This window comes from Dama dama, chromosome 22 (assembly GCF_033118175.1).
Source record: "Dama dama isolate Ldn47 chromosome 22, ASM3311817v1, whole genome shotgun sequence".
NCBI lineage: Eukaryota > Metazoa > Chordata > Mammalia > Artiodactyla > Cervidae > Dama > Dama dama.
The window spans coordinates 49,058,141-49,080,370 of NC_083702.1; the positions used below are offsets into that span (position 1 = coordinate 49,058,141).

At 44.4% G+C, this 22,230-nt stretch overlaps 2 protein-coding genes and 1 long non-coding RNA gene across 12 annotated transcripts in view; 1 reads left to right on the forward strand and 2 right to left on the reverse strand.

Annotated features, from left to right (window-relative positions):
* RIC8B (RIC8 guanine nucleotide exchange factor B) overlaps positions 1-5,436 on the reverse strand; it is a 102,820-nt gene extending 97,384 nt beyond the window's left edge. For 7 of the 8 annotated variants that reach the window (XR_009689802.1, XR_009689800.1, XR_009689801.1 and 4 more), the window contains exon 1: positions 5,219-5,436. Coding sequence is in view for 4 of the 8 variants with exons in the window: in XM_061125444.1 (XP_060981427.1) it covers positions 5,219-5,302 (84 nt within the window). In the remaining 4 variants the exon portion in view is untranslated. The remainder of the gene's footprint in view (positions 1-5,218) is intronic. The other variant, XM_061125447.1, reaches the window with a different exon arrangement.
* Positions 4,257-22,230, forward strand: part of LOC133043962 (uncharacterized) — a 55,703-nt gene continuing 37,729 nt past the window's right edge. For 2 of the 3 annotated variants that reach the window (XR_009689804.1, XR_009689805.1), the window contains exons 1-2: positions 4,257-5,003; positions 5,240-5,358. This is a non-coding gene — a long non-coding RNA (uncharacterized LOC133043962). Of the gene's footprint in view, positions 5,004-5,239; positions 5,359-21,727; positions 21,767-22,230 lie in introns of all 3 variants that reach the window. The other variant, XR_009689803.1, reaches the window with a different exon arrangement.
* Positions 18,454-22,230, reverse strand: part of RFX4 (regulatory factor X4) — a 158,940-nt gene continuing 155,163 nt past the window's right edge. Inside the window, exon 18 of the mRNA XM_061125442.1 lies at positions 18,454-18,726. Coding sequence (XP_060981425.1) covers positions 18,454-18,726 — 273 coding nt within the window. The remainder of the gene's footprint in view (positions 18,727-22,230) is intronic.

The window sequence follows — 22,230 nt, forward strand, 5'->3', positions numbered from 1 at the left end:
CAACCACGTCACCTTCTTTATATGCTTAATTTCCAGATGAACAGGAGCAACAAGTCAAATATGAACTGAACAGTAAAACTTTAGAGACCAAGTAAGTTAGTAACAGCTCAGTAACACATCCAGCTCTTGAGGACTCCCCCCGGCTCCCCCCCTACCCAGGTTTCACATCCCATGAATAGGCTAGGCTCAATAGTCAGAAAGCACTGGTTTGAGCCCAGTCCCACTGTTTACTCAAAGTGTGACCTTGGTCAAGTTATTCAACTTTACTACCTGTCAAGAGTTTCCTTATCTTTGTGTATAGCACCTTGCACATTGCAGGTGTTCAATAAGCAGACACTACTGTTGTTACTGCAGAGTCTATGGTGAGGCATCTGGCCAAATACTGATCCACTAGACAGCTAGGATTTATTTCATAGATTTCCAAAGATATACTCAAACAGTACCAATGCAAAGGAATCAGCCTAACTGGAGTGGTGTCTGTCTGTGCGTGTGTGTGTGCGGTGCTGTGTTTTAGAACAGAGATTATTTCTAGAACTAAAGCCTAGTGACTGAGATTATATAGTCCAATCTGGAAATAAGAACATGGACAACAAAGGGACAGCCCCTACACGTGTTCCTCATCAGAAATCTTCAGGATGAACCCAAAGAGTCAGAACTCAGCCTCAGAGTGTAAAACAAAATGTCCTCTTACATGATCCAGGATGTTTATACACCCTATTCAAATGTGGAGGCTGTTTTTCTAGAACTGTCTCCAAATCAGGTCCCTATCAATTGGATTCTTCTAGCACATAAACACACCTCACTACTATCAGTGCTGTTTTCCTCTCTAATGAGGACTCATCTCAGAGACCTACCTACCTGTCTGTATCTTAAGTAACTTTTACCTTTCATTTGGCCATAAACTTGTCATACTTACATAATGGAATTCTACTGGAGCTTGCCAAGGGGTAATCATATGCCCAGGTGGCCTCTATGGCCGCAAACCACCTCTGTAGTTATCATCATAGTTGATGATGATGCTACACCAGTTTCTTCTCCTATTAATTCAGAGAATTGGACCCAATGATCTTTGAGGTTCCTTCTAGGTCAAATATCCTGGATTCAAGGAACTAAGATACTTTTATGCACCTCAAGGCCCCAGATCACTCTTTATTGTTGATAATCATAATGAAGGCAACCAATATCTCTACTAAATCTGTTAAAAGAACAAGATACATGGCACTCAATACATGCTAACAGAGGAATTGAGAGGAGAGGAAAAGGGCAACCACTCTTCCTATTTTTAAAAAATACTTTCCTACACTGAGTCAATTTGCATTATGCCCTTGAGAAACAGGCAAATTTCCTTTTTTCTGGGATAGATAGATCTTCCTTCTCCGCAAGATAACAAGATCAGTGAAGTAAAGAAGAAGGCTTGAAAATCAGAATCTCCTTAACACAGTAGAAATTAGATGTTACCTGGAGCCAGACAGGTAAATGTTGCTCTAAACAGGGTACAAGGTATTTTACCAGCCATTAATAAGTGCCAAGGGTCAAGGAAAAAGAAAAACTGAAGTATATTCTCTATTTTTTTTTTTTAACCAGGCTACGTCAACTCCGTGCCACAGGGTTAATCCCTGACTTTTTTGTTTAGAACTAACAGCTATGGGTTTTTCTTCAGTGCCAGGCACTGTTCTGATTTATACATATAACTTATTTAATTCTGACAACAATGTATGATGCAGGTACAATTATTATCTGTGTTTGGCAAATGAGAGAACTGAGGGACAGTAAAGTTAAGTACCTTGTTCTACACCACATGGATGGTAAATTGGGGATCAGAGTTCAGGCAATTTGGCTTCAGAACCTGTGCTCTGGCCACAGGACCTCTTGAGAACCTTGATCATTAGGGAATGCCTCCTAGATGCCTTGTACAGTATTTGGCATTATACATCAGTTAATTTAGACCTCATAATAATTTAGGTGATGGAACCCTATGTTACAGATAAGGAAACTGAGACTCAGGCTTAAAATAACTTAGCCATAGTCATGAAGCTAATAAATGGCAGATTTGAAGCAAGATTTATCTGACTCCAAATTCAACCTTCTTTCCACAATACTTGAGCCTCCTTTTGAGAACAACAAACTAATCATTCTCTCTCTAAATCTTTCATTTCCCTTCTTGGTTAGACTCTTTAATGCCTCATAATCACTTCATTCTAAACATTTCTCATCCATTTTTCCAGATAAAGAAAACGAGGCACATGGTAGACCCAGGCATTTCCCAGAAGTGAGACAATTAATTTGACCTCCTCATTCTTATTGCCAGACCACTGCAACTATACTTCCCCTTCTTCTTCATCTGCCTCTAACGTCTCTTCCCTTGAGGAGCAAAGCCCCACTGCCAACATGAAACGCAGCTATTTTCTTTGTTCTCTGGATCTACTGTAATCAGCATTAAACATGAAAGCTCTTTTCTGAAGGAGTTGGCCAACCCAGTTCACATCAAGTCACAGCATTCTCAAGGCTGGCCCCCAGCATACCACCCCAAAACTATACACATTGGGCATTACAACTTTAAAACCATTCCCAAAGTGAAGGTTCAGAACTTAAGCTCTGATAGCACTTGGCCAGGAGTAGTAAATGAAACTAACCTGGAGGGAGACCAAGGAAAGGAAGAGATAAACTGGAGGAAGCAAATCTGGAGTTCTAACTACTTTAGTCGTGAAGAGGAGAAATATTGAAGGAGGTGATGAGATCCAGGTAGAGGTTTTTTCCTCCTCCCTTCCTACAGAAGAAAATTTCTATTTATTGCTGGATACCTGGGATATAAGTGCTAAATAAACACTAAGTGATTCAACACAACAGCCAAGTTTCCTGTTGCATTTTCTTCTTTTGAAAATCTGTTTGTAGCTGCCTCAAGTCTTTTTTGGAAAGCAATTATAAATCAAGTTGCATGAATATACAGTCGGGCCTCCATATCTACAGGTTCCACATCCATGAATTTAGTCAAACATGGATCAAAAGTATTTGAAGGAAAAAAACAAAACAAAACTGGAAAAGTTCCAAAAAGCAAAAGTTGAATTAATGGGCAACTAGCTACATAGTATTTACATTGTATTTACAATTATTTACATAGCATTTACATTGTATTATTAGCAATCCAGAGATGATTCAAAGTATAAGGGAGGATGTGAATAGGTTATTCCCAGGTGGTGCTAGTGGTAAAGAATCTGCCTGCCAATGCTGGAGACACAAGAGACGCAGGTTCGATCCCTGGGTCAGGAAGATCCTCTGGAGTAGGAAATGGCAACCTACTTCGGTTTTCTTGCCTGGAAAATTCCATGGGCAGAGAAGCCTGGTGGGCTACAGTCCTTGGGGCTGCAATGAGTTGGACATGACTGAGCGACTGAGCACACAGCACACATGCCATTTTATGGGCTTCTCAGGTGGCTCAGTGGTAAAGAATCTGCATGCCAATGTAGAAGATGCGGGTTCAATCCCTGTTTTGGGAGAAGAAAATGGCACCCACCCCAGTATTTGTGCCTGGAAAATCCCATGGACAGAAGAGCCTGGTGGGCTATAGTCCATGGGGTCACAAAAGAGTTGGACATGACTGAGCAACTAAGCAACAACAACATGCAATTTTATATAAGGGACTTGAGCATCCATGAATTTTGGTATCCACGAGGGAGGGAAAGGGTCCTGGAACAAATCCCCAGCAGATACCAAGGGACGACCATAATCTCCACAATATGTACACCTGTGCATTAAATGAATTTCTCCTAAGTTAAGCAGATATGCAACAATAAAGCATATCAGAGACTGAAGAAGCTAAGATATGAGGATAACTGAATCCATGCAGCCTCCCAAAGAAAGCAGCATAGTACTGTAAAAGAGCAATCAGAAAACCGAGATTCAAATCTCAGCCCCATCTCTCAATGACTGTTTGGACTTAGGGCAACAACATTCTAAATTTTCTCATTTGTGAAACGGGGAATACCGTCACTTTCCTCAGGATTGTTGAGAAGATCAAAAGGGAGTGAAGTTGCCTGATTTTTGGATATTCTCCACATAGGGCAGAAATGACATACTGGCAGCTCCGTGATGCAAAGCATAGGTTAGTGCAGTGGTGGGCACATAGCAAACACAGAAATTATGAATGGAAGCAAATGAAAGGAAGAAAGATGTTATATCTAGGATGTGACATGGTGCTGGGTGTGTTTTCACAGAAGTCAGTCATTTCTACAAAGTAGTCTTCTAAATGGAAGAATAAAGGTGTGGTATGGCACCTTTAGAAGTGAGCTTGCACAATTCCTGGAAGGAAAAGTAATGGAGAACTAACGGTTCTTGAAGAGACATTCAGAGAAATGACTGGGATATAAAAGAAGATACCTTTTTAGTGTAGAGTTGTAAAGTGGAAAGAATAATGAATGGTTTGAAGACCTAGGTTGGAATCCCAGCTCAGAAGTATGACCTTGGGCAAGTTACTTAACCGATCTAGAATCTCAATTGCAAAACGCAGATAAAACCTCACAGGACGGCTGTCAAGATTAAATAAGATAAAGGATGGGAAAGCTGATAATGCGATACAAATAACAAGTGTTATTAGGAGTTAGTCTCCTCCCAGGTACAACACAGTAGGTCCACGACCTTGACGTGATTTCAGTTCCTCGTGCCTCGGTTTTCTCATCTAGAAAATGGGAAGGTTGATACTATCTACTCTACAAATATTCTGAGAATCAAGTTAGACCATATATGAGACATCACGCCTTGAAAACTGTACAGTGCTGTACGTCTATAAAGAACTGCCATCGTGGCCGATACGTCTTAAGCATGTCAAAGGCCGTGTTTATGCAAAGAAACACGTATTTTTATGCTATGCAGGTGAGGAAGCCTCGCGTGCATTTCTGCATCCAAGAGTGGGGCACAGGGCACAGACAGACATTCACGGATTCCGGGGGTGTGACTTGCACGCTTGGGAAGAGGACCATGGAACAAGCTGCTCGGCCGGAATCAGAGTGGTGGGCGCCAGGGTGGGGGCAGGGGGGATACAGGATGCACGGATGGAAAAGGCTGGGGGCACAAACACGCATGCCCAAGCCGGAAACGTTTTCGGGGGAGAGCAGTGCGCATCCCCGGCGTGAGGGGGGGCGGGGGTTGGGAGGGATGCGATATGCAAGCCCGGGGGGGCGGCCCAAGGGTGCTACACCGCACGCCCGGGGCCAGGGCTCTTTACCTTATCGCTGTAATCCCTCAGGACCCGCTCGATAGCCCCCGCCTCGCCGGCCCGGACGATGTAGAGGGCGCGCTCCTCATCCATGGCCGCAGGTGCGGGGGAGCCGCGGCCGCTCTGCGCGCCCAAGCCGCTGCCTCCAGGTAAACGCCTCGCGCCCCCGCTCGCTCGCTTCTTCCCAGCTTCCTTCCTTCCCTCCTTCCCTCCCTCCCTCTGCCTCCAGCCCGCCAGCCTCCGCCCGGGCAGGCCCGACGTCACCGCCCCTCAACTTTCACCCCGCGACGTCACCGGTCCCCCAGCAACCGGCGCTTTGCCGCCACCCCTGACAAGGCCCAGTACTCGGTAGAGGCCTGGCGGATGGCCTAACGTTGAGGGTCAGGCACGAGACCCTGCTTGCTCCCCTGCCTCTCCCTCCCTCGGAGAACAGTCCAGCCTTTTAAGTGGGCTTTCACAGACAGAGATGTTCTCTCCTGACCCTCCTCTATGAATCATTCTCCTCAGCTGACGAGAGCGACCCGGCTCTTCCCCGCCCCTCTAAGAGCCACCAGCTAAATGAACTACAATTCCCTGCGTGCGACGGGGTCATTCCACTCTTCCATCTAATCTACTGGAGTGCCGAATGGCATGTCGGGACTCGTAGTCATCCAGCGGGAAAGACTTCCCGCCAAAGGCATGCTGGGAACTGTGGTCCTGCAAAGGCCGGAAACGGGAGTCCAGCGGCCGCCTGAGGCCAGAGGCCCGGAGACCGTTAGGGGGAGGGTCCAAACGTCGGCTCTGCCTCGTTTTTGTTCCTTACCGAGCTGACTGTCCTGCTCCAGCCCGGGCTGGTCGGACTGGTTGACAGCCGCGGAAACTGGCACCCCCTTGGTGGGAACTGTCATGCACCGTTTTAATTCCCTCTTTTCTCGTTTAGCGGTTTCGGTCTCTTTGAAGTTCTTTCCTTCCTTCCTTGTTTGCGGTCATGCTGTGTATTCAGCTACAGTAATGTGGGAAATGGTAGGCAGCTCTCGGATAAAAGGGGACTCGGCGGGGTTTTTTGCCTTCATAATAATAGCCTCCATGTATCGCGTGTTAGGGACTCAAGAGTCACTGTTAGGTGACTTCTCACGGCACTGAGATTTTTGTGGAACCATATAGGAGTCCGAATAGGTTAAGTAATTTGTCCAAAGTCACATAGCCAGTAAGTAGGGAATTCGATATTTGTATCTACGTCTTTCCTCAAAGGCAGGTCCTCTACGACCGCTAGTAAATGTCATTATCTGGTTATCCTAGTAATGGTAATGATGATGGTGATGATGGAATCTCACATTTGCTAAGTGTTCGCTATGCAGACATTCTGTCACATACTTTACCTATGTTATCTCAGTTTCTCACAAACCAAGTCAACAAATACTAGAGAATCTATGCTGTGCCAGACACTGTTCAATACAGTAGAGTACAGTTCAGTGCGTCTACAGTGGACCCCAAATGAAGTCCCTACTATTATGGAGCTTCCATTTTAGTCGTTAACCTTATGCTCAGTTGCTTCAGTCATATCCGACTCTTGGTGACCCTATGAGCTGTAACCCACCAGGCTTCTCTGTCCATGGGATATTCCAGGAAATGATAACTGGAGTGAGGTGCCATGCCCTTCTCCAGGGGACCTACCCCACCCAGGGATCAAACGCACATCTCCTGCCCCTCTTGCATTGCAGGCAGATTCTTTACTGCTGAGCCCCTGGGGAAGCCCTAAGCTTGTAAGGGAGGTTCTATTCTTAAGATGAGGAATCTGAGTCTTGAAGAGTTAATTTACTGATACGGCAGAATTTGAAAACTGAATTTGAACTAGGATCCTGTCTATGCTCTTTCTATTCTCCCAAACTATTTTCTAGAGTGTGGATGAATTCTCTAAGTAACTTTCGGTTTTCCATTCCAAGCTTCCTTTACCAGAATCATCTTGCATGCCAGCCCTGCTTACCTCTCCCTCTTGAGCTGTGCTGAAGAATTAGAAGGGGCAAAAATTTATTCATCTAATAATTATTGAGTTTCTTATATGTGTCAGATGTTGTGCTAGGATCTGAGAACTTAGAAATAAGAAGTATGGAATCTGAGCTCATGGAGCTTTTGGTCTTTTGGTGGATCGTACATTTCATGCAGCAAACCTTTATTGAGCGTATTTGTTGAGCCAGATATTGGGGTAAGTGCTGTGTCCATAATGTCAGAAAGATTTTGGTCTATCTTTTTAAAAAGCACCTTCTTAGGCCATGGTTTAGTAAGCTATATTCCTCATTTAATAGTAATTTCTTGCAGTTATCTTTAATTGTTTACAAAGCATTCTACTGTACACCATCTCAGTGGATCATTGAGCAAGGTATTCCCATTTACATATAGGAAATCAGGCTCGGATTGGTTAAATAACACCTACTGAGACTCAAACCAAGAACTGTAACATATAATATTTGGTTGCCTACTCTCTGTCCAGTACTGTACTACATGGTTTTTGGGTAACTGTATATTTATTTTTGGAGCAACAGCTCCTAAACAGGATACTAGCTAGCATAAAGTATCTGAGTAGAGACATTTATTTTAAAGAGGGTCTTATACACATGTGTTTGAAATGTCTGTTTACCAGAAATAGGCTTATGTTTTTAGGCTTCAACCCTCTACTTCTAAAAAGAGATTTTAAAAATGTGAAACCACATGAATTAATGGCTTGGGAAATTGCACTTTAGTAATTTTAATTAAGCACTAATATTCTGATTTTATAAATCAAAAGGATCTTTGACTCTAATTCAAGTCATCCTTTGACCACTGACGAGACTCTGGTCCCAGAAAAATTAAGTGACTTGTCCAAAGTCAATAGTTAAAAGCAGACTCTGGGACTAGAGCCTAGACTAGCTAAATTCTGGATCACTACATCACTTTACCTCCCTGAATATTTAGTTATGTGATACTTTCAGTGACTAGAGTTTCTAGTTCAGCAGTAACTCCAGTTCCTGTTGATTCTTGGCTGGCTTGGTGCCAAGGAGTTGGGATTTAGAGTCTGGGTAATCAAAGCAACAAATATTTATTCACAAGTCACTGCTCTAAGATATAATAATATAATTCTGTATTTATGTTTGGATAGTGCTGTACTGTTCTCAAAATATCTCCACATAGATCATCTGACTTAATCCTTGTAATAGCTAGAAAACGCAAGGTCAGTAGGATAGGCCCTATCTTCCTTTTTATAAAGAAAAGGGAAGTTCAGTATATGGATTAGCTTGCTTATGAGCAATAAGTGCTCATAAGTGGTATAGTTAAGGGCTAGAAATGCTCTGGGCTCTGATAGCATAAAATGTTACGACCGCATGGGTCAGGGCCAATGAAAAACCCTGCAAATAGATACTAGTCATTTATTTTGGACTTTGATATATCCTGTGCTGGCATTTCCTCTGCCCTAACAATGGACTGGTCGGAATGTGCCAAATTAAAGGTCTTATAGAAGTATCTGGCGGTAACAGCTTTTAGAATCCAAGTCTTTCACATGTAATATTTTTTATACATTTTCTTTAGAAGAAATTTAAAAACTAAACAGCTTGGCCTACTCACTACAGCTCCAGAATTGGGCTTCAGAGAATTTCAGTAATTCAAGATGCAAAGTGTCACTCAACAACCACCACGCCACCACGGGAGGCTACTCTCTCAACATCATCTGGTGTCCTCAACTGTAAAATAAAGGAACTGATCCAGATAGTCTTGTTCTCTCTCAGTTCTAACATTCTATGATCTAAGGACAACAAAAGCATATTTGAACATGCTCATTCTTTAGACCAATTTACTAATGAGAGTGAGGTTTTACATATAAATATGTGCAAATCAAATTACAATGTGATGTATGCAAATCATGGCTTGGGCATACCTGCAAGGATTCTGATTTAGTTGATCTGTGGTGAGGCCTGGGTACTGGTAGTTTTAAAAGCTTCCTGGTTGATTCAGGTGAGCAGCCAGGGTTGAGAATCACTGGACCAATATTCTGATGGACTATCAACCACTAAACGAATATAATTTTTTAGTAGACTAACAAACTTTTAAGCATGTGACTCATTAATTAGTCTTTGAGAAATCAGAATAATCTAGGAGGTTAAAAGTTACCTTAAATTCATTTTCTATTAAGAATGAAGTTTCTTTTCTATAGCAAAGTTATTTGACATGGTTTGTACCTTTAACAAATAATTTGGGGCTCCCTGGAACATAGCATTGTCTTCAGTCGGTTCAGTCATTCAGTCGTGTCTGACTCTTTGCAGTCCCATGGACTGTAGCACACCAGGCTTTCCTGTCCACCACCAACTCCCGGAGCTTACTCAAACTCATGTCCAATGAGTCAGTGATGCTATCCAATCATCTCATCCTCTGTTGTCCCCTTCTCCTCCTGTGTTCAATCTTTCCCAGCATCAGTGACTCAGTTCTTCACATCAGGTGGCCAAAGTATTGGAGTTTCAGCTTCAGCATCAGTCCTTCCAATGACTATTTAGGACTGATTTCCTTTAGGATGGACTGGTTGGATCTCCTTGCAGTTCAAGGGACTCTAAAGAGTCTTCTCCAACACCACAGCTCAAAAGCATCAATTCTTTGACGCTCAGCCTTCTTTATAGTCCAGCGCTCTCATCCATACATGACTACTGGAAAAACCATAGCTTTGACTAGACAGACCTTTGTTGACAAAGTAATGTCTCTGCTTTTTAATATGCTGTCTAGGTTGGTCATAGCTTTTCTTCCAAGGAGCAAGCATCTTTTAATTTCATGGCTGCAATCACCATCTGCAGTGATTTTGGAACCCAAGAAAATAAAGTCTGTCACTGTTTCTACTGTTTCCCCATCTACTTGCCATGAAGTGATGGGACCAGATGCCATGATCTTAGTTTTCTGAATGTTGAGTTTTAAAGCAGCTTTTTCACTCTCCTCTTCCACTTTCATCAAGAGACTCTTTAGTCTTCTTCGCTTTCTGTCATAAGGGTGGTGTCATCTGCATATCTGAGGTTATTGCTATTTCTCCCAGCAATCTTGATTCCAGCTGTGCTTCATCCAGCCCAGCATTTTGCATAATGTACTCTGCATATAAGTTAAATAAGCAGAGTGACAGTATGTGGCCTTGACGTACTCCTTTCCTGATTTGGAACCAGTGTGTTGTTCCATGTCCACTTCTAACTGTTGCTTCTTGAGCTGCATACAGATTTCCCAGAAGGCAGGTCAGGTGGGCTGGTATTCCCATCTGTTTAAGAATTTTCCACAGTTTGTTGTGAAAAACCACAATCACAGGAAACTAACCAAACTCATCACATGGACCACAGCTTTGTCTAACTCAATGAAACTATGAGCCATGCTGTGTAGGGCCACCCAGGACAGATGGGTCATGGTGGAGAGATCTGACAAAATGTGGTCCACTGGAGAAGGGAATGGCAAACCACTTCAGTATTCTTGCCTTGAGAACCCCATGAACAGTATGAAAAGCATTGTCTTAGGTACCATAAAAAATAAAAACAAGTAGAGTCAATTGATCCTGTTCTTTGGGAATATAAGAAGCATCCAGGCAGTTGGGAGATCTTTTCTACTGTTAGGAAGGAACAAATTGAATGTAAATATTATGCAAATCAAAGCAAGATAAACATTATGGGAAGAAGAGTAATCAGAGAAGCCTTCTTGGAGAACTATATAGAGAATACTACAGAGAGCTTAGAGGGCTAGCAGATGGGGGAAATGCCGAGAGAGAAGTTCAAGAGGCCAGAACTAATGAAACACTTATTCAGAAATGAAAACCGACTTAGCTGAATTTGAAAGTCAGCAAGGGAGATTTAGAGGTCAGTTGGTTGAGTGGGATAAGGAATAATTAAATCCGGGAGACGTCATTATCACTTATGACTCTATATAACCAGCCAGTCCAGTTTCAGCTTACAACATGTTCCATTCCTGAAAACTACCTCACAATACCATATGACATAAATAGAACTGGGAGACAGGAAAAGGTCTGTTGCTGACTGGTGTCAAACCCTTGTGTGTGTTATTTTAATTTCTCTGGATCTTATTTATAAAATTAGAGTTTAATTAGGTGACTTCAGAGGTTTCTTTTTAAACTCTTAGAAATTTATGATTACTTGATCCAGCCTTTCAGTACCTGTATGCGTTTCCTCTGTAATATTCCTCTGCAGTATTCTAATTGCTAAAATTGAGCCCATGCTGTTAGTCCTTGGCAAATGTACCTGTAGTTGTTTAATACTCATTGACTGTCCACAGTGGGGCTCTCCAATTAAGCACATGAAATGGGCTCTGCCCTTTAGGAGTTTTTATTTATCCAAGAGCTGGAATGTGGGTCAGACCTATTTACATCTCACTGGCTTGGACTCCCATCCAAACACCTCTTGGGAAAACCCATCACTTTGGGTGGCAGTGCTGTAATGTGGTGAAAGAGCTGGACTGGGAATTGGAAAACCTGGTGTTTAGTCCCAATTCACTGCATGAGTTTCAGTAGCCCATCATTTGTCAAATTCCTTAAAACCATTCTGGCAACCAGTTTTTTGTATCTCAGAGAAAAACTTGAAAGCCAAAAGATTCTACTTGGCTTCTTTGAACATTGATTTTCTCAACTGTGACGAACATGATAACACCTACTTTGCAGGATGTCATAAGGGTTAAAGGAGATGGCTGTCCGAGTGACCAGCACAGCAGTCCTGGCATGGAGTAGCCACTCAGATGTTAGCTGAACTGGAATGAAAAATGCAACCTCCCTCACAGTGATGCTGGAGGATGTGAGAATAAAGGTCATGTTATTACTATTGGTGCACAAATGCTTGAGTTTTTGTCGTTGTTGATGTTTTTAACAACAGAAAAGTAATGTTAACATACCGCTTTGATCTTTAAACCTTGAAGTTAATGTCTTTAACACTGATATGCTTTGACAAAAGAGTTTGGGGATAGTGACTGTCGTATGTATGTGTATGTAAATAAGGAGGCTAAAACACTACACATACATGTGCACACACACACACTCTATACCACTGTCTTTGTAATTAAGCTTTTGAGAGTCACGTATCAGAGGAAATACCTTCTCACAACCCTTCTTCCCGCCACTTCCTTTTTAACTCTTAATGCAGTAAAGCATTAATTTACTTACCAACATTTGATTAAATTCTTAAGGTTCAGCCCTAGGAGGAGGTGGCAGTGGACAAAGGATTATTGTCATTCATCATCACCACTTTTTAGTCTTCCCCTCCAGTTGCCTATGAAGGATTAGCATTTCCCTGAAAGGAGGAGGACAGAATAAATTGCATCTCCCGCCAAAGAACTGCCAGCTCCTTTCAGCTGGGGGCACATACCGGGAGCTTTTCCCATATTAGTCAGCTTTATCTCAACTTTGGGGCACTGCCTACATCTGACTTTCATGGGTTTCAGGGTCAGTCCAAACAGAATTGTAGGGTTGTTGAGGTCAGAGGCCACTGCTGTCAAAGGGTAGTGACCTGATCAGCAAGAGGTAGCCAGCACCCCTCCTCCACCCCCTCCAATGACTTCATTCTAGTGAATGCTTGGCTCATTGCATCTCCCCTGCAGAGCTTTTTTTTTGACCTAGTAATAAAAATCCTCCTGTGCCCTGCTTTTTTTTTTTTTACATTATTATTGATTTTCTTTTGTTCCTCTTTCTCTGTAGAATGACCAAGTCTTGATTCTTGATAATGTATTGGTTTGTGTATACCCTGGGAAGCAATGGAGGGAAGGTAGTGTCTGCTGTGAACTTACAGTGAGTGGATGCCACCTTGGGTGTGGGAGAAAGAGCTGGTGCAGCTTAGAAGCTGCCTTCATTGAACACACAGAAATTTCCCAGAACTTCTGAAACTCTCTTCAACCCCAGCAGGTTCTCTTACCACAGTCAAGGTTGATTTATAAACTGCAAAGCCACTTAGGAGAGAGGAATGGGGGCGGGATGGCGTGGAAACAAAAGTGGGAAGGAGGAAGAAGGCAGGGTGCTGTAGCAGAAAAAACATTTTGGAGTGGAACAGTGCAGTTTGTACATCCTGACTCTGGCAGGACACTAAACCGGTCATAGCCTCTGTCTCTCCACCTGTAAACAGAAATGACTACACCACTGACATCTCAAGGAGGTTATAAGAAGTGGGAAAGATGCTTCTGGTGGGACTGGCATGTTGCAGACCCCCCAGGAACAGGAACCTCTAGAGCTGGTTCAGGAATGGACCATGCGTTGCTCAGTGTGAGAAGAAGGAAGTGTGTCTCCTCATTTAAAACTTGGCCTTCTGTTGTAATTACATTTCACTCCTTAAGAAGATGTTTGGCAGGTTCTTGTTTGCAAAAGGTGTAGCACAGTCCAGGATGTTTTGGATACTGTCTCTGGTCAGGGCACCGTTTGGTAGTTCTTGGAGAATTCACTTTTAGAAACTTCTCTCAGTGGCTTTCCCATCTATCAGGAGACTGTTATAAATATCAAGGATCAGCACTGCATCTGTTCTGAAGCTGATTCTCTCACCCCTGCTGTCATGGTCAGACCTTATTATTTTTCATAATAGTTCTTAAAACAACTGGTTTTAGCTCTGGAGGCATTTATGATGACAAAGGGAGGAATAAAACTGGGGAGCCCTATTTCTCCCGCCCACCCTCTCTCTTCAACCACACTCCTTTCCTAGCAACAGCTCTTTTCTCAACTCTTGAGCCTACATCTTCCGTCCCACCTACACCAGTAGCAGCAAAATATGGGGGTGAGAGGGCTGGCGGGGTGGGGGGAGTCGAGATGCAGGAGGAGGGATGGAGGAAGAGCTTCAGGGAGGAGGCTGATGAAGCACAAAAGGTTCTGACCTCCTTGGAAGAAGAGGAAACCACAAGGGCTGGCTTAGCTTGGGACGCTGCCAAGGAACCGAAGCAGAGAAGGTCCAGGTTAGGAGGGCAGGCGGCAGAGTGGTAGGGAGGTGGGCTGGGCTGAAGGGCAAACAAAACAGTGCTGTCAGGGAGAGGTTTGTCAGCTGGGGAGACTATAAACAGTGTGGATGATTGGTGTCTGCCACTCTCACAGACCGGAACCTTATGAAAAGGAAATTCGAGGTACCTGTTCAGGGGAGAGCAGTCCCTGGATCTTAGAACTTCAAGGTGGCAAAGGTCATGTTTCTTAACCTGGGCTGCATATTAGAATCATCTGGAGAGCTTAAAAGATTTCCCCAACACATTCCATGTCAGTTATTGACTGTGGGTGAAGCCTACACATCCCTATTTTTACAAAGTTGATAGAGTAATGCTAATGGGCAGCTAGAACTCAGAACAGATGACGTCTAATCCTACTTAGAGTAGGAATGCCCCTTCTACATCACCTCTGGTGGAACCAAGATTTAATCTCGGTTCTACCTCACTTCGAAGCCGATGAGGACATCCATCTATTTTTCCTTTAAGCTTATGATAATGATGATTTGCATACTTCAGGCCCTTGACCAAGTCTGAACTCTGAGTTTCAGGAGTTCTACAGCTGCCCCACCCCCACACTCTTTCCCATGTGATAAAGGGAGTGTTTAGCCCTTTCCTAGGATTTAATTTTTTTTCAATCTTTCCATTCTGCCTTTAAGAGGTATGAAAAGCTAGGAGAAATAGCCTGTTCGTTTTTAGTCTTTACTTCTCCAGATTTGCTTCATTTTGATTGATATCACGTTAAAGCAAATAGGACAGATCTACAGGGTGGGGGAGATAGCAGGAGACTACTGCCTCAGTGGAGTCGTGAAAGAGAGAGTGGGGTCAGATACGAGGAAGGGGTGTTGCTTGATGATGGTGCTGCAGGGATATGGGCTTAGCTCGTGGACGTGAACCTCAGGCCATTTCTTTAGCACCAGCTGGTGGAGCCATCGCCTTCTCTCTTGTGGCTGCCTCCCTGAATCACTGCCCAGCTGCCAGTCTGTTCTTTGTTTTTCCCTAAGCTGTCCACCCTCCTCACCCAGATCTGCCCGCCCTGGTCCATCAGCACACAGACTGTAATTCAGGATGTCATAGTCATAGAGCAGTCTTGCTCAAGCCCCAGAGTGGGGAGCTGACTCCTCCAAGGTCACCTTTCCATGATTTCAGGCCCTCTCTCCAGTGAGGTTGGGTTTATTTGATGATGCACATTTTCGATTGGTCTGTAACCAGGCTGTGGTCTCCAAGGGGCCACAGTTCCCCTTTCTTCCCAGACCTGGGCTATGCTAGAGGCCTGACAAGGGCTCAGCAGGATGGATGCCTGGACTCCACAGGCCTGCGACGTGGGTGAGCCATCCTGGCTGCCGTTCATGACTTCAGCTAGTTTCAAGCTGGCAGAGTCCTTTTCAGAGAGTGTCCTGAAGAGGGGAGGGTCGCTTTATTGCCAAGACTCCTCTGTTCTTCCTCTGACAAGTGGCTGGCCCCACTCCCAGCAGCCGACCTTGCCCATTCCCATCTTGGTGACTGGCTAGGAACTGTCAAGAGGGAGAGAAGGTGCAGCTGAGTCATGAACTCACAGCAGTTATCATCTTTTCTTACTCACATCCCTCTATGTTCTGAAGTGGAAGCGTTAGAACAGTTGGGAACACAGGCAGTCCGTTCATCTCCCAAGAGATGGGTACCTTGTGGTCTGGAGAGAAATGCTCAGGGGCCACTTGCCTCACCTGAAGCTGCCTTCTTCCTGCGGTGCTGATGACTCTCGGTTCTTGGCTGTGTTGTGAACACATTCTTTCCTCTGCAAAGTTCTTGGAGCAATCACTGTATTTTCTGGGATTCAGGCCCTTGTTGGTTGTGACTATTTTTGCCTAAAATATCTGTGCGTTTAAAGAGCTTGTGGTTACTGTGTACACGGGTGTCGTTTATTTCAGTATTATGTACTGCTGCTACCTGGTCAGAGAATTTGGCAACTGCTTAATTTTTTGTGCTTAGTAGGTCAAAAGTCAGACTTACTACACCCATTCATTTCTGGAGCATGAGCTTTGGATTGTAAAGAGAGCAATAGGTCTGGTTATTCTCAGGCTTATTTTCACTGACTAAATATGAAATTTCATCCTTCCTCTCCCTTATTTTCCTCAGATAAAGCCAACTAGTGGACCTTGGCTGAAAGATCAAACTAATTACCATCAGAGAGTGAAATCCAACATCTGCTTTCTTTTGTTAGAACAACACAGCTAATTTTTTTAAAGGGGATACTATATAAAATGTACAGTTTTAATCCCCAAAGCATTTTCAGGTGTATGTATGTTATGTAATAGCAAGTAAGAGCCTGGTTTTAAAAATAAACCTTTTAAAATGCAAATCGAGTTGTTAAATTCTCATGCCTTTTAGTTAAAATAGTCAGTACTGCCATTTCTGGAAATCTATGGCTCTGAATTTCTCATAGATCCTAGATTCTTTAATATTTGGGCAAAACATTTAATCATTTTGCCTCATTTTCCAGCCCTAGAATCAAAATGCAGTTCTGGGGGAAAAAAATCTGTTGATATTTATTAACTATTTAATAATATTACTGTCCTGTTTCAAATGTTTATTAGCATTTAAATCACTGTGCTCAAAATATCTTTACGCCTAGTGATCATTAAAGCATAATGAACTGAGTGTCAGGGGACCTCCTAATGATGCTGGCATTGAAGAATAATATCCTCTGTAAGAGCTGAAAGGCTCTGCCCTTTGCTAGCCATCATGAAAACTTCAGGTCAATCCTTGTATGTAGGACTGGTTCTTACAATCAGGTTGTAGGTGCTAAGTCATTTTTTTAAGGACTGTGTGTGTGGCCTATCCACATTTTAATAATGACAAGATCACAAGGAACTGGATAAGCACAACCATAGAAGACCATTTATTTTTGTTTTGCCTTCTTACACCCTAGGTATTTAGAATGTCATATATATTACACACACAAAAAAAACACATATGCGCACACACACACAGAGGTCATATCAAATGCTAAATGAACAAAAAGAAAGGTCATTCCAATACTTTTTATTTGAGTGTGAAACCATTCATATCTTGCACAACTGTACAGATAAAACTATTTCCATTTTAGCTGTAGACATGATTATCACACTGAGTGGTGTGATCAAAGATTTTATTTACAGAACAATTGCTAAAACATCCGATGTCATATTTCCATTTATTTCTTACCCATAGGGTAATAGGTCCACCATAATTTCTTGGTGTTTTTTATAATACAGAAAGAAAACCTATGTTAATCTCTAACAAACCTCACAAATTGCTACAAATCTGACAGAAAAATGCCTATGAAAAAATTTTCCAAAAGTACAATACATTTTTTTTTTTATTTCCACACATACACAGTATAGTATAGGCTCAAAGGCACAGCTTTGAATTTTTTCTATCAAAGTGTCGGAAATTATTATAGTCTTATGAAGGAACCGTGAAAGTCGTCTTCACACTTGGTGCTTGGTAAGTTACAAGTTTGGTCCGTTCAGGTTCACAAAGTTAATACAGCAGAGCTGAATGTGATACTCAATGCCATAAGTCCGCATTCTGACAGAACTTTAGAAAACCCTCTTCTGCCTTTTGCTGACACTAGCCATTGTGCAAACTTAAGACAAATACTTGTATGTAGAAGAACCGGTCCCCTACAAACCTCAATCTACTTAAGGCATACGGAACAGGCCTCTTCCTTCCCTCTCAACAGTGCTTACGTTCCAAGACCAGGCAGGGACAGTGACAGCGTGAGTGTAACAGGGACTCTAGGGTTTCTGGACACCTCCATTCAGCCCTGGTGTTCCAGGAAGCAGTGCTGACACCACCAGCAAGTTGGGATGTTTAAGACACTTCTGAAGGCTGTCCGTTGTACAGTAAGATGACAGCCGGATGGAAAGGTGAATGCTCTTGGTCAATTATGTGCCCATCCAAGAGTGCCAAGATTCTGTCTCTAGTATCCATCCTTCAAGACTAAAGAGTTTTTGTCAACAGGAAACTAAGTGGTTTACTGGGAGTGGTTGTGAAGTCATGGAACAGAGGGAAATGTCACGGGTCGGCCTGCCCGAGATAGTGCTCTGTACAAACAGTCAAGTCTGGCTTGGCTACGGGAGCCCAATCTCACTGACTCTTAGTGAGCCCCGTTTCAGAACTAAAGTTTATTCATCCCGCACTGAAACCCAGCCTCATGTTCATTAGGAAAGTGGATGCCTAGGAATAGGGTCCAGGAGTTACGATGTAGAGAGATAAAGTCTTCTGGGGGTGGGTGGGTGATGGGTTTATTATTATTATTATTATTAATTATTATTAATATTAAATATGAATTCCTATGAAAGCAGTCACTTAGCCCATCCTGTGGAGGCCTCTCCGTTGATGTAAGCAAAGCCAGGAAAGTGTTGCATGTGCTCGTACTCAGAATTCCTGCGCGTGGTGAGGGGTGTGTACATGTCACTAGAGTTTCCATACCTCGTGGAATGCACGGACGGGCTTGTGTAGCACGTGTTGGCTGTGGGCACCTCTGGCCATCGGGGGGTGACTGGGGTAGGATGCAGTCTGGGAGTACTGCTCATCAGACAAGGTTCCATCCGGGAAGTGGGGCTATTAAAAGGGTACTTGTTGAGGGGAAAGAAATTCCACAAAGTTAAAATTAGCTTGAAGTTGCACATACACAGTATCAGTCATGTTCACAGTTTACATTAAATTCTTAAGACTCTGTTAATGAAAGTTGGTGGGAAGTCATCAATGAGATTCTGCAAGACTGACTCTTGGTCTAGGAAGCATCCAGGAGAAGGGCAAAACATCTCATAGCCAGAGCTGGGCTGATATTCATTCAACCAATCATACAGACTTTGTGCTCTTCATCTGCAATGTTTGGGGAAGTCAAACCCCAAAGAAGGAATAACCCCACTGGGAATACAGGAGAGAGAGAGAAAGAGAGTGAGTGCATGTGTACCTGAGTCACAGAATGTCCAAATAGACATGGATGGATGGATGGATGGGTTTGAGCTGTATCATTTTATCATTTATGGAGCTGTGATAGGTCCCACTCCATCAACCCAAGAGAACAATACTGCCAAGAAAAACACAACGACCTCATTAAAAATAGCATTTTGCAATTGAATCCAATTATGAACTGCAGCGTAAAAGCAGGTTTTTGAAGAGGAAGCAAGTCAACAGCGTCGAAGGTTATCATTAGTGCCTATCATTTAGAGAACATCTCTTTTGGGTTCATATTCACTGAAGTCCTGGAAGATAGGATGGTGAGTTATTGGCCTTGGTATAAATGTGGAAGGGGTTAAGATAAGCCTCTGGGAGGGGAGGAAGGTGCTTTTGTGCAGTTCAGGAAAAAAGGTGTGAATAGCTACCAGAAGAGGGGAAACAGTTCTAGAAAGAATCAGAAATAAGAGGAGTGCCCCAAAGTGCTGCTTCGTTTACATTCTCTTCAGTTTCCAGGACAGCTATGCAAACGAGCTGCTTTTAGTAGATCAGAGGGGAGGAAGGGGAGGAGTTCTGGGCTCCCTTTGCTAGAGCTCTCCGTTTGCAGGCTGGTCAACACAAAGATTTCCTTGCTGTGTTAAGGGCCACGCCAACATGAACAGGAGCCAGTCAGCCAGGATGGCAAGGGCAGCGAGTAGGGAGAGAGTCTGCCTGCGAATGTGCAAAGTCTTCTGTTCTCCCATCTGTCTTCCCTGACAGTTGGAGAGTGGAGCCCCGAGGGATTAGGTGGGAGGCTGCCTCCTGTGAGGGAGACAGACAGACTGAAGCCTAGACAAGCCAGGAGAAGGGGTTATGACAGCGATGGCTGCTCCCTGTTGTCGAGGGGGCCAAGTGAACTGTTCTCTGCCTTTTGAGTGGGAGCCTGAGGGGCAGTGGGGGAAGGCTGTTAGGCCCAAAGCAGGCGAAAAGAACCAGCTATTCACCGGTCAAGCCTAAGGAGGGCTCCAAAGTCCGGTAGTGAGGGCTTGGTCCTCCACAGGACAGACAGCTTGCCTTACACAGTCAGAAGAACAGGTAGGAAAAGAGTGAGAAGGGCAGAGGTGGTAGGTATCTGGAGCTCGGGGGAGAGGAGGAACCCAGGGCTGTTGCCAAGGAGACCATGGGGAGCCTCTGGAGGCTTTCATACTCCCCAAAGCAGCTTTGGGGGTGGGCAGTCCCTCTGAATCCCAAAGAGACCATGGTAAGACTGGGTCCTGACCAAGATAATGAGCCCCCAGGTATTAAACAGGTAATATTAAAGTATATTATTACAAAATGGTCTTTAATTTTTCCCAAAAGTTTGCTCCCCCCTCCCAATAGCCTCTCTAGTAAACTCCTCGGATACATGTCCCCTCCCTGGCACAGAGACCTCCTCTCTGGCCCTCAGGCATGCCAGGCTGGTTCCCATTTCAGAGTATTTTGTTCCACCTGCTCCCTCCGCCTGGAGCACGTCTCTCCCACCCCTCCCCCCAAGCCCCTTCTCTGCTTGCCCTTTCATCATTCTTCAGGTCTCAGCTCAAATGTCACCGCCTCAAAGAGACTTTTCTGGACATCCTGTCTCTCCAAGCTAAGTGCCCCACCCTCACCTTTCAGGGCAGGATCTTAGCATCCTGCTTGACAGCTATCTCTTCCCACTGGCTTATATCCTAAGCTCCTGGTGGGACGGTGTTGTCTTCCCCACTGTGTTCCTAACATCTAGAATGATGCCTGGTACCTAGCAGGAGCCACATAACTATTCGGTGAATGAACCCTAGGTGGTTATCACTAGAAATAACCTCAGGGATCATGTACTCCGACCCCACGTTGCACTGATGAGACAGCTAGGATCCAACCAGGATGAGGTGCGGGGCCCATGGTGAGCGAGTGGATGAGCTGGCGGGGGAGCCCGGGCCTGGGCGAGCACTTTCCCCCGACGTCAGTTTGGCCCAAACAAGGCAGGAGCCACCACACAACTGAAGTCCAGAGAATTCAGACAGGAAGACTCTCCCTTGGAACACAGCACATTAAACTTGAATCTGTCCCTCTGCCGTTAAGTACCTTCCTCCCCCTGCAGACCACAGGGTCTGGCAACTCCAACCAGGCCTCAGCCTGATGCTCCTGAGAGGCGCCTCGCTTGCCTGGCCTGCATAGGGACTGTATCACCACGTGGACTCGCAGCCTCCTCCCAACAGAACCCAAGAGAGTGTGGCTTTTGTGCCAAATCAAGGCCCCTCAATGCAGCTGTGCCCAGGGGTTGTGTCACAGGCTCAAAAGAGTAATTGCCTGGAAATGAGACGGGCTCAAAATATCTCCAGTGTGACAATAAAATTCTGTTACCACAGGATCCGGCCTGGAAAATTCTGTCCCGTTAGGTCAGCTAATTGCAAATGAGTCAGTGCCTCGTCTTCCCCTTGGTGAAGAGACCATTGAAAGCTGAGAGGCTGGAGTGCCCGCTGCCCGGCCCTGCCGTTAAAGCTACCAGTGAAGTTGCTCTTCAGTCCGGTGGGACTGAAGCACCCGCCTCACCTCTCACACTTCACATCCGGGTTCACGGGGCTCCTCCAGATGTTGGGCACAAACCCTGGGGTCCCCCAGAGCTCTGTCCAGGATAAAAGCACTTTTTGTTGAAGGCCCTAATTGGAAGTTACCCTTTTCTAGGTCAGATCAAGGACTGTTGCTACTGATGGGAAAATGGAGGTGAGTCCCCGGTCCCCACCCTGTGGGAGGTGTGTGAGGGGTGCCTGTGGGCATGTGTGTGTGTGTGTGTGTGTGCACAAGTGGGCAAAGGTTCCCTCAAGGGACCAGGGTGTGAGTCCGTCTCTGCTGAGACTGACCCTGAACCTCTTTGGAACCATATTAGGAAGTACTATTTTGAGAAGTGACTTTTCACACCAAGCACTGACTTTCCTGCACGTGGAGAGAGAAGAATGAGCCCTTTATCCCTGACCTTCACCAAACAGGGCTCTACTGGAGAAAGGGTGAAAGGTGGCCCCCTGTTTTCCCATGAAAGGCGGCTCTCACTGCCCAAAGTCCTGCCAACAGGCATCCCCCACCCAGGACACAGCTCCCCCAAATCTGTGCCAGATGGTCCACATCTGCTGAGCTTTTTGGGTCGAGATTAACTGAGTTAGTACATGTGAAATACTTAGGGGCTTCCACAC